The 15250-nt window shown below is 35.0% G+C and overlaps 1 protein-coding gene across 45 annotated transcripts in view; it reads left to right on the forward strand.

Annotated features, from left to right (window-relative positions):
* Positions 1–15250, forward strand: part of RIMS2 (regulating synaptic membrane exocytosis 2) — a 443102-nt gene that overhangs the window by 343204 nt on the left and 84648 nt on the right. For 29 of the 45 annotated variants that reach the window (XM_033512408.1, XM_015618869.2, XM_033512391.1 and 26 more), the window contains one exon: positions 8815–8915. The exons of 13 other annotated variants lie outside the window; for them this stretch is intronic. In XM_033512408.1, the coding sequence (XP_033368299.1) occupies positions 8815–8915 (101 nt within the window). Of the gene's footprint in view, positions 1–3792; positions 3798–8814; positions 8916–15250 lie in introns of those variants that run through there. 3 more of the 45 variants (XM_033512383.1, XM_033512387.1, XM_033512407.1) reach the window with 2 other exon arrangements.

Genomic DNA, 15250 nt, shown 5'->3' on the forward strand with positions numbered 1-15250 from the left:
AATAAGTGTCTGCAAATATGAAAAAGAAAAGGATAAAACCTTTTATGCCATTGTCTTATCTTATTCCTAAAGTCAGAAACAAACAAGTTCCTTATCTGTCTCTTGCAACGACAGGCACATCCTCCAGCATGGGAAATTGCAATTTTTTTTCATTTAAAGCAAGGAAGTCAAGATTTATTTTAGGCCTCTGTTCAGTTTATGCAAATCTCATTCATCTGGATCTCAGGTGAGAGAGAAGAGAAAGGTCAAGAAAGAACCAGTATTTAACCTTAAGTTTGGAGCAGTCAGCTGTGAGAGAAGAGAGAAACCCTGGGAAGAAGACTATAAAGCCCAGCACCTCCCAGTTGTAATCTTAAGCCTGAAGAATTAGGCTTCCCCTGATCTTCAACAGGAAGTCAGCAAGTTTGAGCAATTGTTCAATGCTGCCATCAGTAATTTTTGAGCAATTGTTCAATGCTGCCATCAGTATCCACAACTGGGGAGAAGTCTGCTATCCTGCTTCTTCTGTGGAACTGTTACTCTATTCTGTCATGTACAGAGATGGACAGGTTCTGTTCCAAGGAACCTGGAGTCTCTGCTGCATGAGACTTCTTGGTGGGGCATGGGTGAAGTCTGATAGGGCCCTGGCACCTCCAGGTACCCATCAGAACAGCAAAGCTCATTGAGTTATGGCATTTCCAACAAAACTGAGGTCATTTTAGATCAGATTTAGCTCTTGACAAGTCTACTCTTGAATCAGACTCTTATTAAGAATTCTTTTCTGTTCATTTTATCTTCCAGATACATGTTAGATTGTTAGATATCTCTCAGATATATTAGAACCAGTTAGAAAGAGCAAGGAATTAAACTATGGAAGCATGGATACATCTACTATTAAATAAAATTTCAGTGGTCATTATAAGTCTATCGTGGTGGTAGAAGAAGGTTTTGAGAGAGAATATTTTAGCATCTTAATCTCTCTATAGTCATCTCTATATTTCATCAATATACTTAAATATGTCTGTATTTTGATTAAACTGAAAGCATACAGTTATTTTCTGTAATGTGCAGAAATGTCTCCTTTTTGAAAGCATTAATTTATTTTTTCCAAAGTGTATAGATCTGAAAAAAATTAGTTCTTGAACTGAGATCATTACACCACAGGATACAATATATGTGTTTCACTTTGTAAACCAAGGTTAAATCAAGTAATGTGAAAAAATACTAACTAATGTGATTATACTGGTCATATTAAAAAAAAAAAAATCAGATCAAGATTTTTTAGGAGTGACTTTGCCATCTCATATTATTCAGTTTGAGACATTTTAAAATAATCTCATGGTGACCTATGGGTTTTCAGCAGTTTCTAGGCTTCTTAGAGCTTTTATGTTTTGAGCGCATTACAAGCAGAAGCATTAATTACTTTAGTATCAACATCCTGAACCTGCTCTGGATTCTTTCAGAGGTGATGACTAGGCCCATAGCTGCACCAAAGATCTTTGCTGCTGCGAAGTTAATATTTTTTACTTGGTAAATATATATTCTTCAGATTTTTAGTAGAAAGGTCGGCACAGTGGATCCTGCTCTTCAAACTGAGGTTTCAGATGTATTGTGAAGAGCTGTCTGAAGAAGTACTAGAAAGGACAGAAGATTAAATTGAGAAAGATCTCACTTGGGTGGAAGCAGTAGAACTGAACAAAATTGGTTTTATCCATTGTCGAGATTTGTCACAGCACTTCAATTACACTTCTAAAATTCAAGAATCTAGTAGACTTTTGTGTTTGCCAATACTGTGATATTAATTTCTACAATCCCATTTGGAAATATTTTTTATGTACTTGTGGAGGTTGGCTAGGTTTCAAACTCCTTTATTTTGACAATGTATTTATTTAAAGATTCATGTTTGAAAGACATCCAGACATAAGGTTGAATAGATTTCTAGGAATCTTAAAAAATTAATTACCCTATATAGAATAAGATTTCTGTATTAAGATAATATTTAGGCAAAGTAAAGATTTCATTTTGCATATGGACTAAGAAATGTCATCATTTTCTCTGAGCTCAGGCTCAAAGGTGTTTTAATGACTCAATTCACTTTCCCCTATTATGCATTATGTTGGATCAGTGGTATTGCTATCAAATTGCTTTCTGCTTTAGAAAGTAATGCAACAGTAGAAGAAATTGTATTTGTAGATTTTATATTGGTCACAGAATTTTAAAAGTAGAAGAAAAATTGAAAAAATTGAAACAATCAAAACTATCATTCTCTGCTATTTTCGTAGCATTATCCACAGCCCTCAGAGATAGAAAGGCCAGGCTGCCTAAAGGCCAGCTCAGAAGAATGCAAAATGCCTTATTTAAAAATGGTATAGAGTATGGGGCAGGAAAGGTTAGGGAATGGGAGAAGTTCCAAGAACTGATTTAATACCCACTGATTTCTGAAAGTGCAGGTTTATGACCTGCCATATTTGTTTCCCATTGATTTGCCTAACAGTTCCACTAGAAATTGCCAGCAGAACAATAATCTTGATCCCACACATGATAGGAAGCTGGATCTATGGAAGTGTAGCATATTATTTATGCTCTCTGCAGGAACACAGTTTTCTTCTTTTGATTCTACCTTACTTGAGTATGATTTCTCTCTGAGTTTGACTTCGTCCTCTGCTTTGATACCCACCTACAAAATGGTATTTCCTTAAAATACAACAGCTCTGTTTTCCTCTTCAGTCTGTACTGTAAATTCAATCATAATTTTTTGAGCAATCATCAATAACCAATAACTCTGGAAAAATATTTATTTCTAGTAATACATACTATTTTTGTTATGTAGCTTGGGGGCTGTTGCTCCATATTCATGGGATTGTTTTAATTGAATTTAATATAATTTTGAAAAGGAAACAGAATCTAAGTTAATGTATTTCTAATTAAAGTAAATTTCATTTGACTTACATTTTTTTCACATTTACCCAAACTGGATTTCAGGTTATTTATGGGCTGCCAAATTATTTGATAGGGATCCGATGTATTTTCATTTCTTTGTGACAGAAAAGTGCCCTGAGCCATTTACAGCCTTTGATATGCATTCAGAGCATTTGTTGGTGTCAGTCAGATAAGTTTATGTGCATGAACTGGGCTCTGAGTATTGATTTTAGTGTCTTTTGTTCTTGATAATTTTTAACTCTAAGGCAAGTTACAGTAATATCATTATTAAACCTTTTAACCTGTAGAAGCTATGAGAATTGATTAAACCAATGAAGATTAAAAGTAATTGCCAAAACCCATTCTGATGCATTCAGTTTTTATGTCTGAACCATTAGACTGTATCTCGTATGTGCACTGCATAACAAATACAGCACAAGCAAATTTGGTTTATTTCTATTATTGTGTCATCAGGGAAACTGCAAAGGAACTCTACCTGACACCTGCCTTGCTCTCTCTTTCTTGAGTTAATGATTCTGGAAGTGCACAAAATATCCATGGGTTGCCTTCAGTGAATGTTCAACAGGAGTACACAAATATACACACTAGCATGCAGTGAATATGCCTCTAGATTTAGAGCACCATACTTGGTTGGTTGACTAAATTCTTCAAGTTATATTAATTTGCTGAGTTTTGTTAATGTTTTCCTTTTTAATGCATTTTTATATTACTTTTATTATTATTTCTGCATTTTTTTCTCTCCTCCTCTTTTTTTTTTTTTTTTTTTTTTTTTTTTTTTTTTTTTTTTTTTTTTTTTTTTTTGTTTTTTTTTTGTTTTACATATTGCTTTCATTTGTTTGTAGAAGAAAAGAAAACAGATCCAGAGAATGGGGATACAGGTAGGGTGACTTATTAAAAATATTTTTCTGTTTTTCCCTTAATTTCTTTGATCTGTTTAGGCAAATATGTAACAAAGAGTTGGAGTGCAATTTTGATGTATTTTGTGGATTTCAAAATAGACACTAGGAAATGGAAACTAAGAAAGGATTTTCTCAAATGTATTTCCTTTGCTATTTTAAGGGTGTCAAATAAGGGTGAGAAATGATAAGAAAGAGACCAGAATCAGCTAAATGCAGATGTTATACACTTTAAGACCTCTGTTATGTCCTCCCCTCTCCAGGCACAGAGGGTGCTCACCTGCACACATTTTTCTGCTCTATTACAAGTTTATGGTTTCCAAAATATCAATGTTACTTTAGTCCCTGCAGTATGAGTTTTTTTCCCATTCCTTAGTGGCTGTGCCTCCCAAATTTTCTATCCCTTTTGTCCATATGTGTTTAAAACTAAATCTGTTCTAATATTATAAGGGAAACTCCACTCTTCCTCTGTACCAGATTCCCTTTAACTCTTTGTGCCACAGAAGCCTCACTGTACAGCAAACTCCTCTTCCTAACTCAGATCCCGGTATAGGATCTCCAACACCAGCATCTCTAGGAACTGGAATGGTTTAGTAAGTCCCACTGGAGAAGACAATGAAAGAGAGAAGGAAAGAGCAGAGGTCCCAGCTGGATTCATTGTGATTTTTAACCAGATAGGTTTGCCTTAGGCTGAGTTGGATGAAAAGGCCAGTTTGTTGTCCCTTTTGTTTCTGGTGTGGATCACAGGCTATCAGCTGAAGAGTCTTACCCTAGAGAGTAGCCAGTATTCAACCTGAAGAGCAAATCACATTCTTTAGCTCCAGGCTGAATTCAATGATTGCTTATCTCCCTGTAAAACTGACTCTGAGCAGCTGAGGGGTTAGGAAAAGTTAGGTATTAATCAAATCACTGATTACAGCCCTTCAATTTAATGGTGAAGAAGCCGAATCTTATTTCATCTTAGCTTATTTCAAGTTAAAACAGGAAAATAAAGATTTTTATTTGAAGCTGAAGCAGTGATTTTAATGCCTGCCCTGAGTCCCGTTGTAGGAATGGAATTATACGGCCATCACCTAGACCATGGTACAAATTATGTGGATCTTACCTCAACAGGGCTTATCCCTAGCTTTCACTTCAGTAAAAGAATCAAGCAGAGTTCCTATTCTTCCTATGTCTAATAGGCAATTGTAGTGACAGCTCAAGCTGGGTGCCTCTTAACTGGGGCCCTGCCTGTTGCTTGTTACTGGATTCTATAGTCCCTGTAGGTGGGTTCATTTTCTGATTGCACTCCTGCCCATCCAGTCCTCTTTGCAGCATCTGGGGTCTTCTGATTTACTCCCACAGCCTCCAGGCACCCCTTTGTCTGTGTCTTGAGGAAGTTCCCTACTTTTGTTACAAAATATCCTATAGCTCAAATTGAAATGGTAGTTCATTGTCTAGTGGTCACATTTCCATAGATAAAAACAAGGGTCAAATGCATGTGGCCGAAGGTTTAGTTTGCTGCAGTCACTAGAGCTAAACTCTAGCACAAGTCTCTCACTGCAGTCCTTGTGGATCTGAGAGATTACAGGGCTGCACTGCACAGTCCTTCTGTGCCTTACTCAGGCGTTTCAGGAGTCTTCTCTCTGTACTTATATTGCTTTCCCTCAGCAAGTTCTCTTCTGAAAATATGAGGAATGGCTGGTAATGAATCAGCAGTTGTCTCCCTGTCAGCCAGGAATTGCCTTGTGCCCATGAAAACCCCCCTGAACTAACCTTCAGGCCATGGGTTTTTAATGTTAGAGCTCAAAATAATCAAAACTCAGGAATGCTGCCTGCAGTGCAATGACCCCAGTTGTGTCTGGTGAGCAGCACCAGGCTTTGTTCTTCCCTTCAGTCTTATTTTTTGTGTTTTTATGGCTGGAATTTGAGTGACTCATTGGATATTTCTGTTGGAGGTACAACTGCTGTTTATAAGCAAAATTCTACAAGGATGTTCAAGCAGAGATGAAATCCATTTTACCTGATGGGTTGCATACACTTTGATACACTGGCAATTCTTCAGTATATCAAAAGCACCTTTAACTTTTCTAGTGCCAGTCTTTATAGTTCTGAAAATGTGTTGTGCTGGGCTCCAGCTCAAGATGTAATAACACAAGGGCTCAGTCAGTCTTGAGTGATTCAGGTGTGTGAAAACTTATGCTCCTATATTTTAACCACTGTTGATAACTAATGGTTAGATTCAGGTTACTTCTGGTTTGTTGACACATGCTCCATGAACAGCTCCTGACTGCAGTGGAGTCCTTAGGATAGGACTGATGTTCTACCTTGGTTACCAAACTCATGTTAAAAGCTGAAGCTTATGCACCCAGACAGTTCCTGAACTCTAGAAGTATTTTCTGCTCCTGCTAAACCCTCCCACATAGGAGTCAGCTAAGCAGAGATATGCCAGCAGAAGTGGAGGTGATGCTAGCCCTGCATTCCCACCACTTAGTGTGCCATGATTTCATGCTGGACCACATGAATGGGAAGTGCCATGACTCTTTCAGCCTTTCCTACTGCCACACAGGTCACAGCTGCCTCTTGCTGAAGTTGCAGTGAGCTCAGCCTGGGGCACACAGTAACCCTGTGCTCTCTTCCTGCATGTCACTTCCATGTACAGTAGAACCAGAGCTATCTTCTGCATGATGAACTATCCACTGCCCTCGGGTTTTCCTCTTTTTGCACATAACTGAATTCATTCACTTGTTAAAGACAGTTTCAAAAATGCAGAGGAAGTTAGATTTTCCCTTAATAAGATTTTATGGAAATTGAATAATTTTTTTCAAATTTTTTCTGTCTTGTTTTTCTCTTGAGAGAAAATAAGCTACAGATTTTGCTTGTTTTGTTGCAGAGGACTCACACCAAGACCTTCTATCTTATGCTCCCCTTTCGAGTGGCCTATTTTGTACATATCATAGGCAATTGGATTTGTAAAAATCTCTCACTTTGGCAACTGATCATAGATAAGAATGAATATTTTCTCAAGTAATTGTTAAATTTCTAATTTATGCTCAAGGATTGTTATTTCTTCACTTGCAATTTCCTGAAATTTGGCAGAATGTCTGCAGACAAAGAAAACATGCCCTGATTTCATAATAAAACATAAGAACAATTGAAAAGATTTTCCTTTCTGTGAAAAATGCCTCCTTTCTTACATTACTGAAAAATGACAAGAAGATTTTGATTTCAGCAGAAAATTATCTCTTTCTTTGAGAGGAGACCTGGAGTATTTTACTTCAAAAAAAATGTGTTACTTCTGTCATTGAAAAAAGAAAATATTTTCCAGTGTAAAGCTTTTCTTTCCAAGAGAAAAAAAAAGTAGGGTTTTTAAAACTAGATCCTAAAAAATGTCACTTCATCTTTATGATAAATTGACAAACACTGCTATGGGTTCTATATTGGTTGAGGAAAATTATGATAGGAAAAATGAACTGCATTTTATTTTAGAAATTTTCATCTGCTGCTCTCTTTTTAATTTTTTTTCTCTCTTTAAAACACCATTTATTTTTTATTATTCATTTTTCTTAATTTTAATTTTTTTAGATTTTAATTTCTCTTCAAATTTTTGATGAAGTCTTTTCTTTCATGTTGTTGTAAGGTGTAAAGATAGAGAGTTAGAATACAAAAACTGGAAGTCAGAGTGTTTATAGAGAACAGAACAGCTTAGTGTTTTTGAACTCCCACTTCCTTTTACCTCCTTTCCTTCCAGATTTCCTAGTAAGTGCTGCAACATCTACCTGGCAGCTCTCACAGTATGTGCTACTACCCTTATTGTTCCCAAGAAGGAAAATAAAAAGCTGAGATGCCCAGGTTCTGTGCAGAGCCCCACTTTGCTGTTAGATTATGACTTACAACTGAGGTTTAGAGTTTAAAACAGGTTACTGTAGTACACTGGAATCTAATAACCTCATCTCAGATTCATAAATATAGTTCATATTGCTCAATACATGCAATATACAGAAATTTTTATTTATGATTAGTAGGATTCTGAAATTTTAATCCTAGACAACTTTTACATTAAAATTATGGTCAGTTTAAGACAAATGTCAGTCAAAATGAATGCTTTTTAGCATTCGGTGGATAATGATTTATTCTTGACTTATACGAGGTTTAAGTGGAAAAGAATCAAACTTATGTGTGTATGACAGCTAATAATATTTGGTTTGAAAATAGTTTCTGAGCTCTTGTCTTCCTTTCATTTTTCTATTTCTTAGTCTTCCACCTCAGCTTTGGCACCAACTTCCTTATTATTTTACACTGTAAATTACAGTGTTCCAGTACCAGTTTGTTGAAACCAGCTACTGCCTGGGTCACGTAGTGAGACCCATCCCTGACTGAAACTAACCACGTGCTTTATCCAAGAAGAGTGAATCCTGAAATTTCTCTTGAGGCTGTGTTTCATTAGAATGTAATACAGTGATGCCACTGGGTGGCTCTTTAAGATTCCTTTAGTCTTTCTTTGAATTTTTTGAGCATACTAAAATATACTCAAATAGTAAATGGAAGGTCTACTAGTCTGTGGGTGTTACTTGATTATTAATTTGATATGTCAGACTATAATAAATGCAGAACCAGAATCTCTACCCAAAATAAGCAGGTTATCTTTGCATTCCTACTTGTTAAATAAAAGACTCAATTTCCCTTGACTATTCTTGAAATAGCAAAATTATATTCTATGGAAACATTGTGTTTCATTTATATTGATTTTTTCTCACAAAGTTGGCTTCATTTGAATTGTGTAGATAATATAACACTTATTAAGATTCTGCTGAAATACTTATCTGCTATCTTCCTCCTGTTATAACTTTTTGATTTTCTGCAAAATCATAATTCAGGAACTAAAATTACATGCACAGAATTTAAGTAAATCAAATTTCATCTCTTTCTGTTAAAACTTCCATGAGCATAATTTTAACCTTGGAAATGATGACTGTTTGTGTACTTATTTCCTTTTTTTCTTCTGTTTTTAACTTAACAGGTGCAGTGGATGTAGAAGAAAGGAGTCGCCAAATGAAAATGAACAAGTACAAACAGGTAGCAGGATCAGATTCCAGGCTGGAACAAGATTATCATACTAAGGCAAGGGAGTTTTGTTTTGAAAAGCAACAAAATATGCTAAAGTGAAATATTCAACATCCTATTAGAAAGCAGTAGATGAGTGCCAGGTTGTTTCTTCAGTAAAAGTTTCTTGTGTGTCTATAATAAAATTTTGGAAATGTGCAGTGAAACACTTAACACACAGTGGTCTTGATTATTAAAATTTATGAAGGATAAGCTAAAGCAAATGAAAGAAACAGTATAATTGTCTATCAGAATGAACAGTAGTGCCATGATTTAAAAACTCAAAGAGAAGGAAAAAAGATGTTTATTGAGTGACTGATGGCATGAGAGTTACTGACACTTATTCATGGCTTTCATATAGTTGAACAGAGAGTTACCTTGATCTGTTGAAAACTGGAAGATGCAGTGTTATAGTTTAATAGTGTCTTTTTAGCACTTGGAAAAGTGTTTTATAAACCAACAAAAGCTTTCATCCCAATTGTGGCAGATTGCCAAGAATCTGAATATCTACGTAGCAGTATAACCTTAAATATAATATCCAAAATTTCCTGCTATCTGGAGCAGGGTCATGTCATATAGAGTGTGTTAATTAAAATAATCAAGATATTTTCAATTTAAATTTCTATTATACAAAAATAATTTAGTGTCCTCTAAAAGACTTCATTAATTTAGGTCGCATTTTAAGTGGAAAACACAAGATTTCTGACCTATAAAATCTGGCTGAGGAAAAGATGTCTGGTTTATAATTTTATTTCCAGGTTTTTTTTCCTTGCTCCCAGGATTGGCAAAGCTACTGCAAAATGAGACATTTAATATTTGAATGCAAATAAAACATACAACATTAATTATTTATTATTATTATTATTATTATTATTATTATTAATTATTAATTTTGCAGATAATGTAGTCTAATACACTTGCTATAATTACTTTCTAGAATATACATTCCATTATGGGAAAATAGAAGTGCTTTAGCAAAGTCCATTTCCAAATGGAAAGTCCTGTTAATGAAAATAGAATTGACAAAACCAAGACCATGAAAATGGCTTAAGATAATTTAAAACTCTGTAGATGTGCTGCATGGTTATTTGGATATTTTGCACATGTAGTTTTAACTGCACAAAGCATAGGAATGTTTATGAACATGTAAGAGGGACTTGGATACTGTTTAGCTGTTTCTTTTATTTTGGCACTTATGGCAAAGTGTTTGTTGTTGGCTTTGAAAGGTGTTACCTTTGAGAGATGAGCGTAATACTGTCAGTGGACCTTATGGGAAGTGTTGTGATTGTATGTACCACAAAAATATGACTTTTATGTATTGTATGTATAACCAGAGTTAATCTGCTTATTTTCCTGCTCCTCCAATGCTTAACTGAAATTTGAGTCAGAAGCAGGACTGGTGCAGATTAAATTGGTTCTCATGTAAAGGAGTTAGAACATGACTACCTAAGGAAGTATTTTCCACCCTTGTTTTTCCATTTCACCTACACTTTTGGTGTACTGGGCCTCACTCTACATCTTCTATCTTTTTGATTAAAGTTTTACCTTCAGTATTATTGGAATGTATTAAAGAGGAAAATTATAAATGGAATTATTTTATGAATATGGCGGTTTTATTTATTGCACACATCAAACAATGTCTCCAGAAATAAACAGTTAATTTTCTCTTCTGCTTAAGTGTAGTTTCAGTGCTTGAAAATGAGTTAAAAATATTTATTCTATCAACCAACCTGTGGAACTAGACACTGAATATTCACATATATATATAGTTATTCAACATGCATTCTTAAAATTGTATAGTTTCAAAGCCATGTGAGAACCATAAGTCTCATAAGCTATATGAGAGTTCTGTCTTCACCTTTTTAATACCACTGCTTCAATTTCCCTTAATTAAATTTCTATATTATCTTGAGACAGAAAACGAGTAAATGAAACTTATCTACCTGGTTTCAACAAAAATTCTTTTGGAATCATGAACTGAAGCACATATGTTGAATGCAGACTGAAATGTTCTGTACAGTGTACAGTGACTTCAATTTTTTTAGACTTCTTAACTGGCACAAGTGGGCCCTCATGAGTGCCATGCCTGAGAAAGATGTTATTAAGTAGGCATTAAGCCACATCCAGGAAAGCCAGCACATAGAATTTTCTATTAATTTTTCTGTTCTATTTCTTTCCTTAAATAGACATCAACAGGTCAACAGCATCTTTATGTCCCTCTTGATTAAGTTAAGAAAAAATATCCAATATCCTTCCTTGTTGAGAAGGCAAAAGCTATAAAAGTAGAAGTTTTAATAAATATTGAAATATATTGAAATATTAAAATAGGTATCCTGTATTATATCTCTCTAGATTTGTTCTACCTCTGGAAGTCAGTACTAGAGATTTCAGAGGAAAATACATACCCTTCTGTGGTGCATAGTCATACATTAAGAAGATTGTGGGAAAAGTTTAATTCTAGACCTCAGAGTTCTTAGAGGCTGCTGAAATATGAAATTGATTCTCCCTTATATTTTCTTCCTCATGATTGATAAAGATTGTATTTCTTTTATTCTTATTCGTGCCTCATTGTTCTTGGAACAATAATTCTGCTTCCATAATATTTTGTATGCATTAGTTTAGCAGGGTGCAAAAGACTTATTTCCTTAAATAAGGAAATAAGGAAATAAGCTTCCTTCAGAAGCTGCTGAGATGTGGTTTCAGGACAAACATATGGAAAGCAAGTAATATATTGAATTTCATATAAATATTTACAGCTAAGCAGATAAGAGAAGGTGCTAAGGATTAGCTAAATTAATTTCTGGTTTTGGAACTATTTATTTCTGCTTATTGGGTACCAGTAAACTTGTACTAAATAAGATATACACTAAAGTCTGAATTGCAGTGCTGGTAGATGCTGACATACTGGAAAACCTGAATTATGGAAATAAAGGGAAAATGCTCAGTAGCACAAGAGTGTTCCACCAGAGGCAAAATTAGCCATTTAACATACTCTACAACACCAGTCTGTTTTGTGTAATTTCCCTCAAGAATCTTTCTGTGACTAGTTTATTGTTGAAGAACTAAGCTTCCCAGCTCTAAATTGTTAAGCCAAATGTACTGTGAAGAGGGAAGGGCCAGGATGGGAGCTGAGCAAGCCACAGGCTGGACTCACACAGTTCACATTTTGTAGAACTGGCCTTTGGAGACGCTTCCCAAACTACCTCATCAAACCTCTCTGATCCTCTCTGCCTTGCCTCCTGCTTCATACTCCCACCATTCAACAAATTAGTAGTACTGTGTTTGGTGAGCAGCATCTTCCCCTGGCCATTCCCACCAGTGCTCAGATTCAGGAATTCCTGCAAATTTAGGATGAAGGCTGTGAGAAGTCTTGTCATTACTCTCTCCTCACCCTATGACTCGAACATGCACAATGGATCAGCTGAGGAGAGTTAAAAAGCTTTGTTGCTACTGAGAAAAAAAGAGAGAAGATACTTCTGGTGCATAGAACACTAGAAATGTTTGCAGTCAGTGTGAAATCAATGTAGAATCAGGAGAGAATTCCATTTACTCAGGCTAATATTAGCCACAACAGAGAAGTCTGATCACTGATGTCAAACTAAAGGGAGCTGGATTTGCGTAGGAGTTGCAACAGTGAAAAACTATGGCTTTCTTTAGGAACAAAGGTAAAACAGAGCCTGACAACTAGCTGACACAGATTTAAACCTCTAAGTATCTTGAGACTCATTTTATTTGTTTTATTAGGGAAAAAGAAATAATGGCCTACAAAAAGGCAGAGAAATCCAGTTACATAACATAGCAATTAGTAATAGTCACTAATGCAGTAATTAGTAATAGAGCATGTTAGAGCAACAAGAAATAAAATTGGGATAAAAGAGGTAAAAGAGCAGATAAAAACTGGGGTTTTTTTTGCTGAACAAGCTTATTTAGCCAAATGTAACAAAGAGTACATTAAATACAGAATAGCACAGAACATCAAAGAGGATTTCCTAACTTGACCTTTAGTGATTCATATTGATGATAAGGCTGAAACTTTCTGCATCATCAGATATATATAAAGCTGCAGTTCCTAATAATCAATAATCACGATTTAAGTTTTAGTTATAAGCATAATTCTCTGTTTGGTGAAGGAAAATAGTACTATAAGGCATGTTAGCATTCTACATTGTGATCTTCTAGCCTGATAACAAGACCAAGACAAATTAAGCTGTGGAAAAGGAGAGTCAAGCATGTCTTTAGCCTTTTGTAGTAGTGTAGATGCAGCATGCAGACACAGAACAGCTGCAGCTCTTCAGAATGAGACACTTTGATTCAGCAATGAATCAAGTGCAACCTTATGGGATTTCTGTGTGACAGAATGTGAAAAAGGTAAGATCTGGAGGTGGAAGAGGCTGAATTTGAATGGCTCAGAAGCAGATCTCAACTGTAAGGTCTTGCGAAGTGCCAAAGATGCTGCCAAGAGCTGCCTTTTCCCTCTGAAACCTGCAGTAAGTAGTTGTGCCATAGGTACAGCTACGTGTGAAATCCTCTGACCTGTGCTGTTGACTGAAAGATTTCATTTAATGGTGTTTTGGGAATCCCTTTGTCTCCTCCTTAAAAATCCGAGCAGAGCAGAGCAGATACAGTACACAGAGCAGCAAAGAGTGCTAGCAGAAGCACTCACCACCTTTCTTCTTGAAACCCTTGTGGAGAAGGGAATTAAACAAACATTCAACTAAAGGGATGTTGGGAACTTTGATATTTTGCTGCATATAAGCTGTATTAGATTTATATGGATTTTATATTGGTTTAGAGTCCTTGGAGGATAATGAGATGCCTGGTAATAATTTGATAATTTATAATAATTATTAATATACCTCTTTGATCTATAATTGTTTCTTACAACTGATGCTGTTAAGGAAATTAGTTAGAAATATTCAAAATACTAAATACAAAATGGAGGCTATTTAGATATCCATATGCCCTCAAAACAGTTCATAAATTTTTTTGTATATACTTCTTTTTAACATACCAGTTTAAATTTTAAAATTTTAAATATCTGGATAAAACTTGGAGAAACAAAATAATTTGAATGGAGATGTGATGGAGAATAATTAAAAAAGTAAAGACTAACACAGATAAGGCCACACACAAATATTCAGTGCAGTAAATTTCTGTAGAGTGCCCATATAGCTAAGGGCCTAACTAGTAGAATTTGATAGGCTTACAAATGGGAATATCACTGTGTAGTTCCCTACATCTTCCCATTGCCCACCTGTACACCAATAAGGTTTTATCTTTGGAAAATGAACCAAACACCAGTTAGACCAACTAAGAATTTCCCAGGTGAGAAAACATTTTACTTATTGCTTGTTCCATGGCTTTTGTGCCTTCCTATGGACTAATGAGTATTGTACTTTGGGCCAGAAACTTGTTAGCTCAGCCAGCTGGTCTGGAAGGACAGGTACTGTCACTGACAGCAACCTGTGAGTGCTCAAGGATTTCACTGTATTTTTAATATCAATTTTTTTAAATAAATTGCTGAAATGGAAGTTCTGGTTCCTCTAAGTACAGGATTTAAAGCTCAATTATAAGACTTAAAAATACATCTAGATGAAATAAATTCAGAATTCTAGAACTGAACTCTATATACATGGTAATGTAGAAAATACCTCTTATTTAATTTCTATTTTTATCAAACTGTGTTTTGCTGATGTCTTAGAATTCATTTAATGACTTTGCATATAGATGTGGGTTGCTGTGATTTCTAGTATTTTCTTCTTCAATGAAAAATGTGCAAACTCTTAGAAAATATTCCTGTTGCTGTCATTTTTCTTTTCCATTAAATTCAAGAATTCTTTTAATTTATTTTGGCTTTGATAATTTTGTCATTTTTTTTTTTTTAAATCTTGAGTAGCCATGTCTATATCAGAAATTTAGGGTATTTTTAAATGTAACTGTGTTTTAATGTATTTTTAATGTTAACTGTGGTTAACAAAAGTTCTGCATTCACATATGATGATTGTGGCTGAAGTTTTAACATCTGAAAGGAGACTGATGTTGGCTGTCTTTAGCTGTTGACAGATACTTTCTGTTGTCACACATTTTCTTAGATTTTGTGTAAGGTTCTATTGGTAATCATGTTTAGAAAGAAGAGGTTAAATGCATTATAGAATGTTATTTAAGCACCTTATAATTTTACAATGGATCTTAAAGAGAAAAAATTACCCCAAAAGTAAAAAAAATAAACCCATCACTCTATTTTTGCTCTGAATTTTCAATAGTTATAAGAGTTAACAAGGAAAAAAAAAGAGCTTTCAATCTCAGATAATTGGGCTTTCATTAAAAAAGAACAAATTCTAAGTGTAACACAG

Source organism: Parus major, chromosome 2 (genome assembly GCF_001522545.3).
Source record: "Parus major isolate Abel chromosome 2, Parus_major1.1, whole genome shotgun sequence".
NCBI classification, from domain to species: Eukaryota; Metazoa; Chordata; class Aves; order Passeriformes; family Paridae; genus Parus; species Parus major.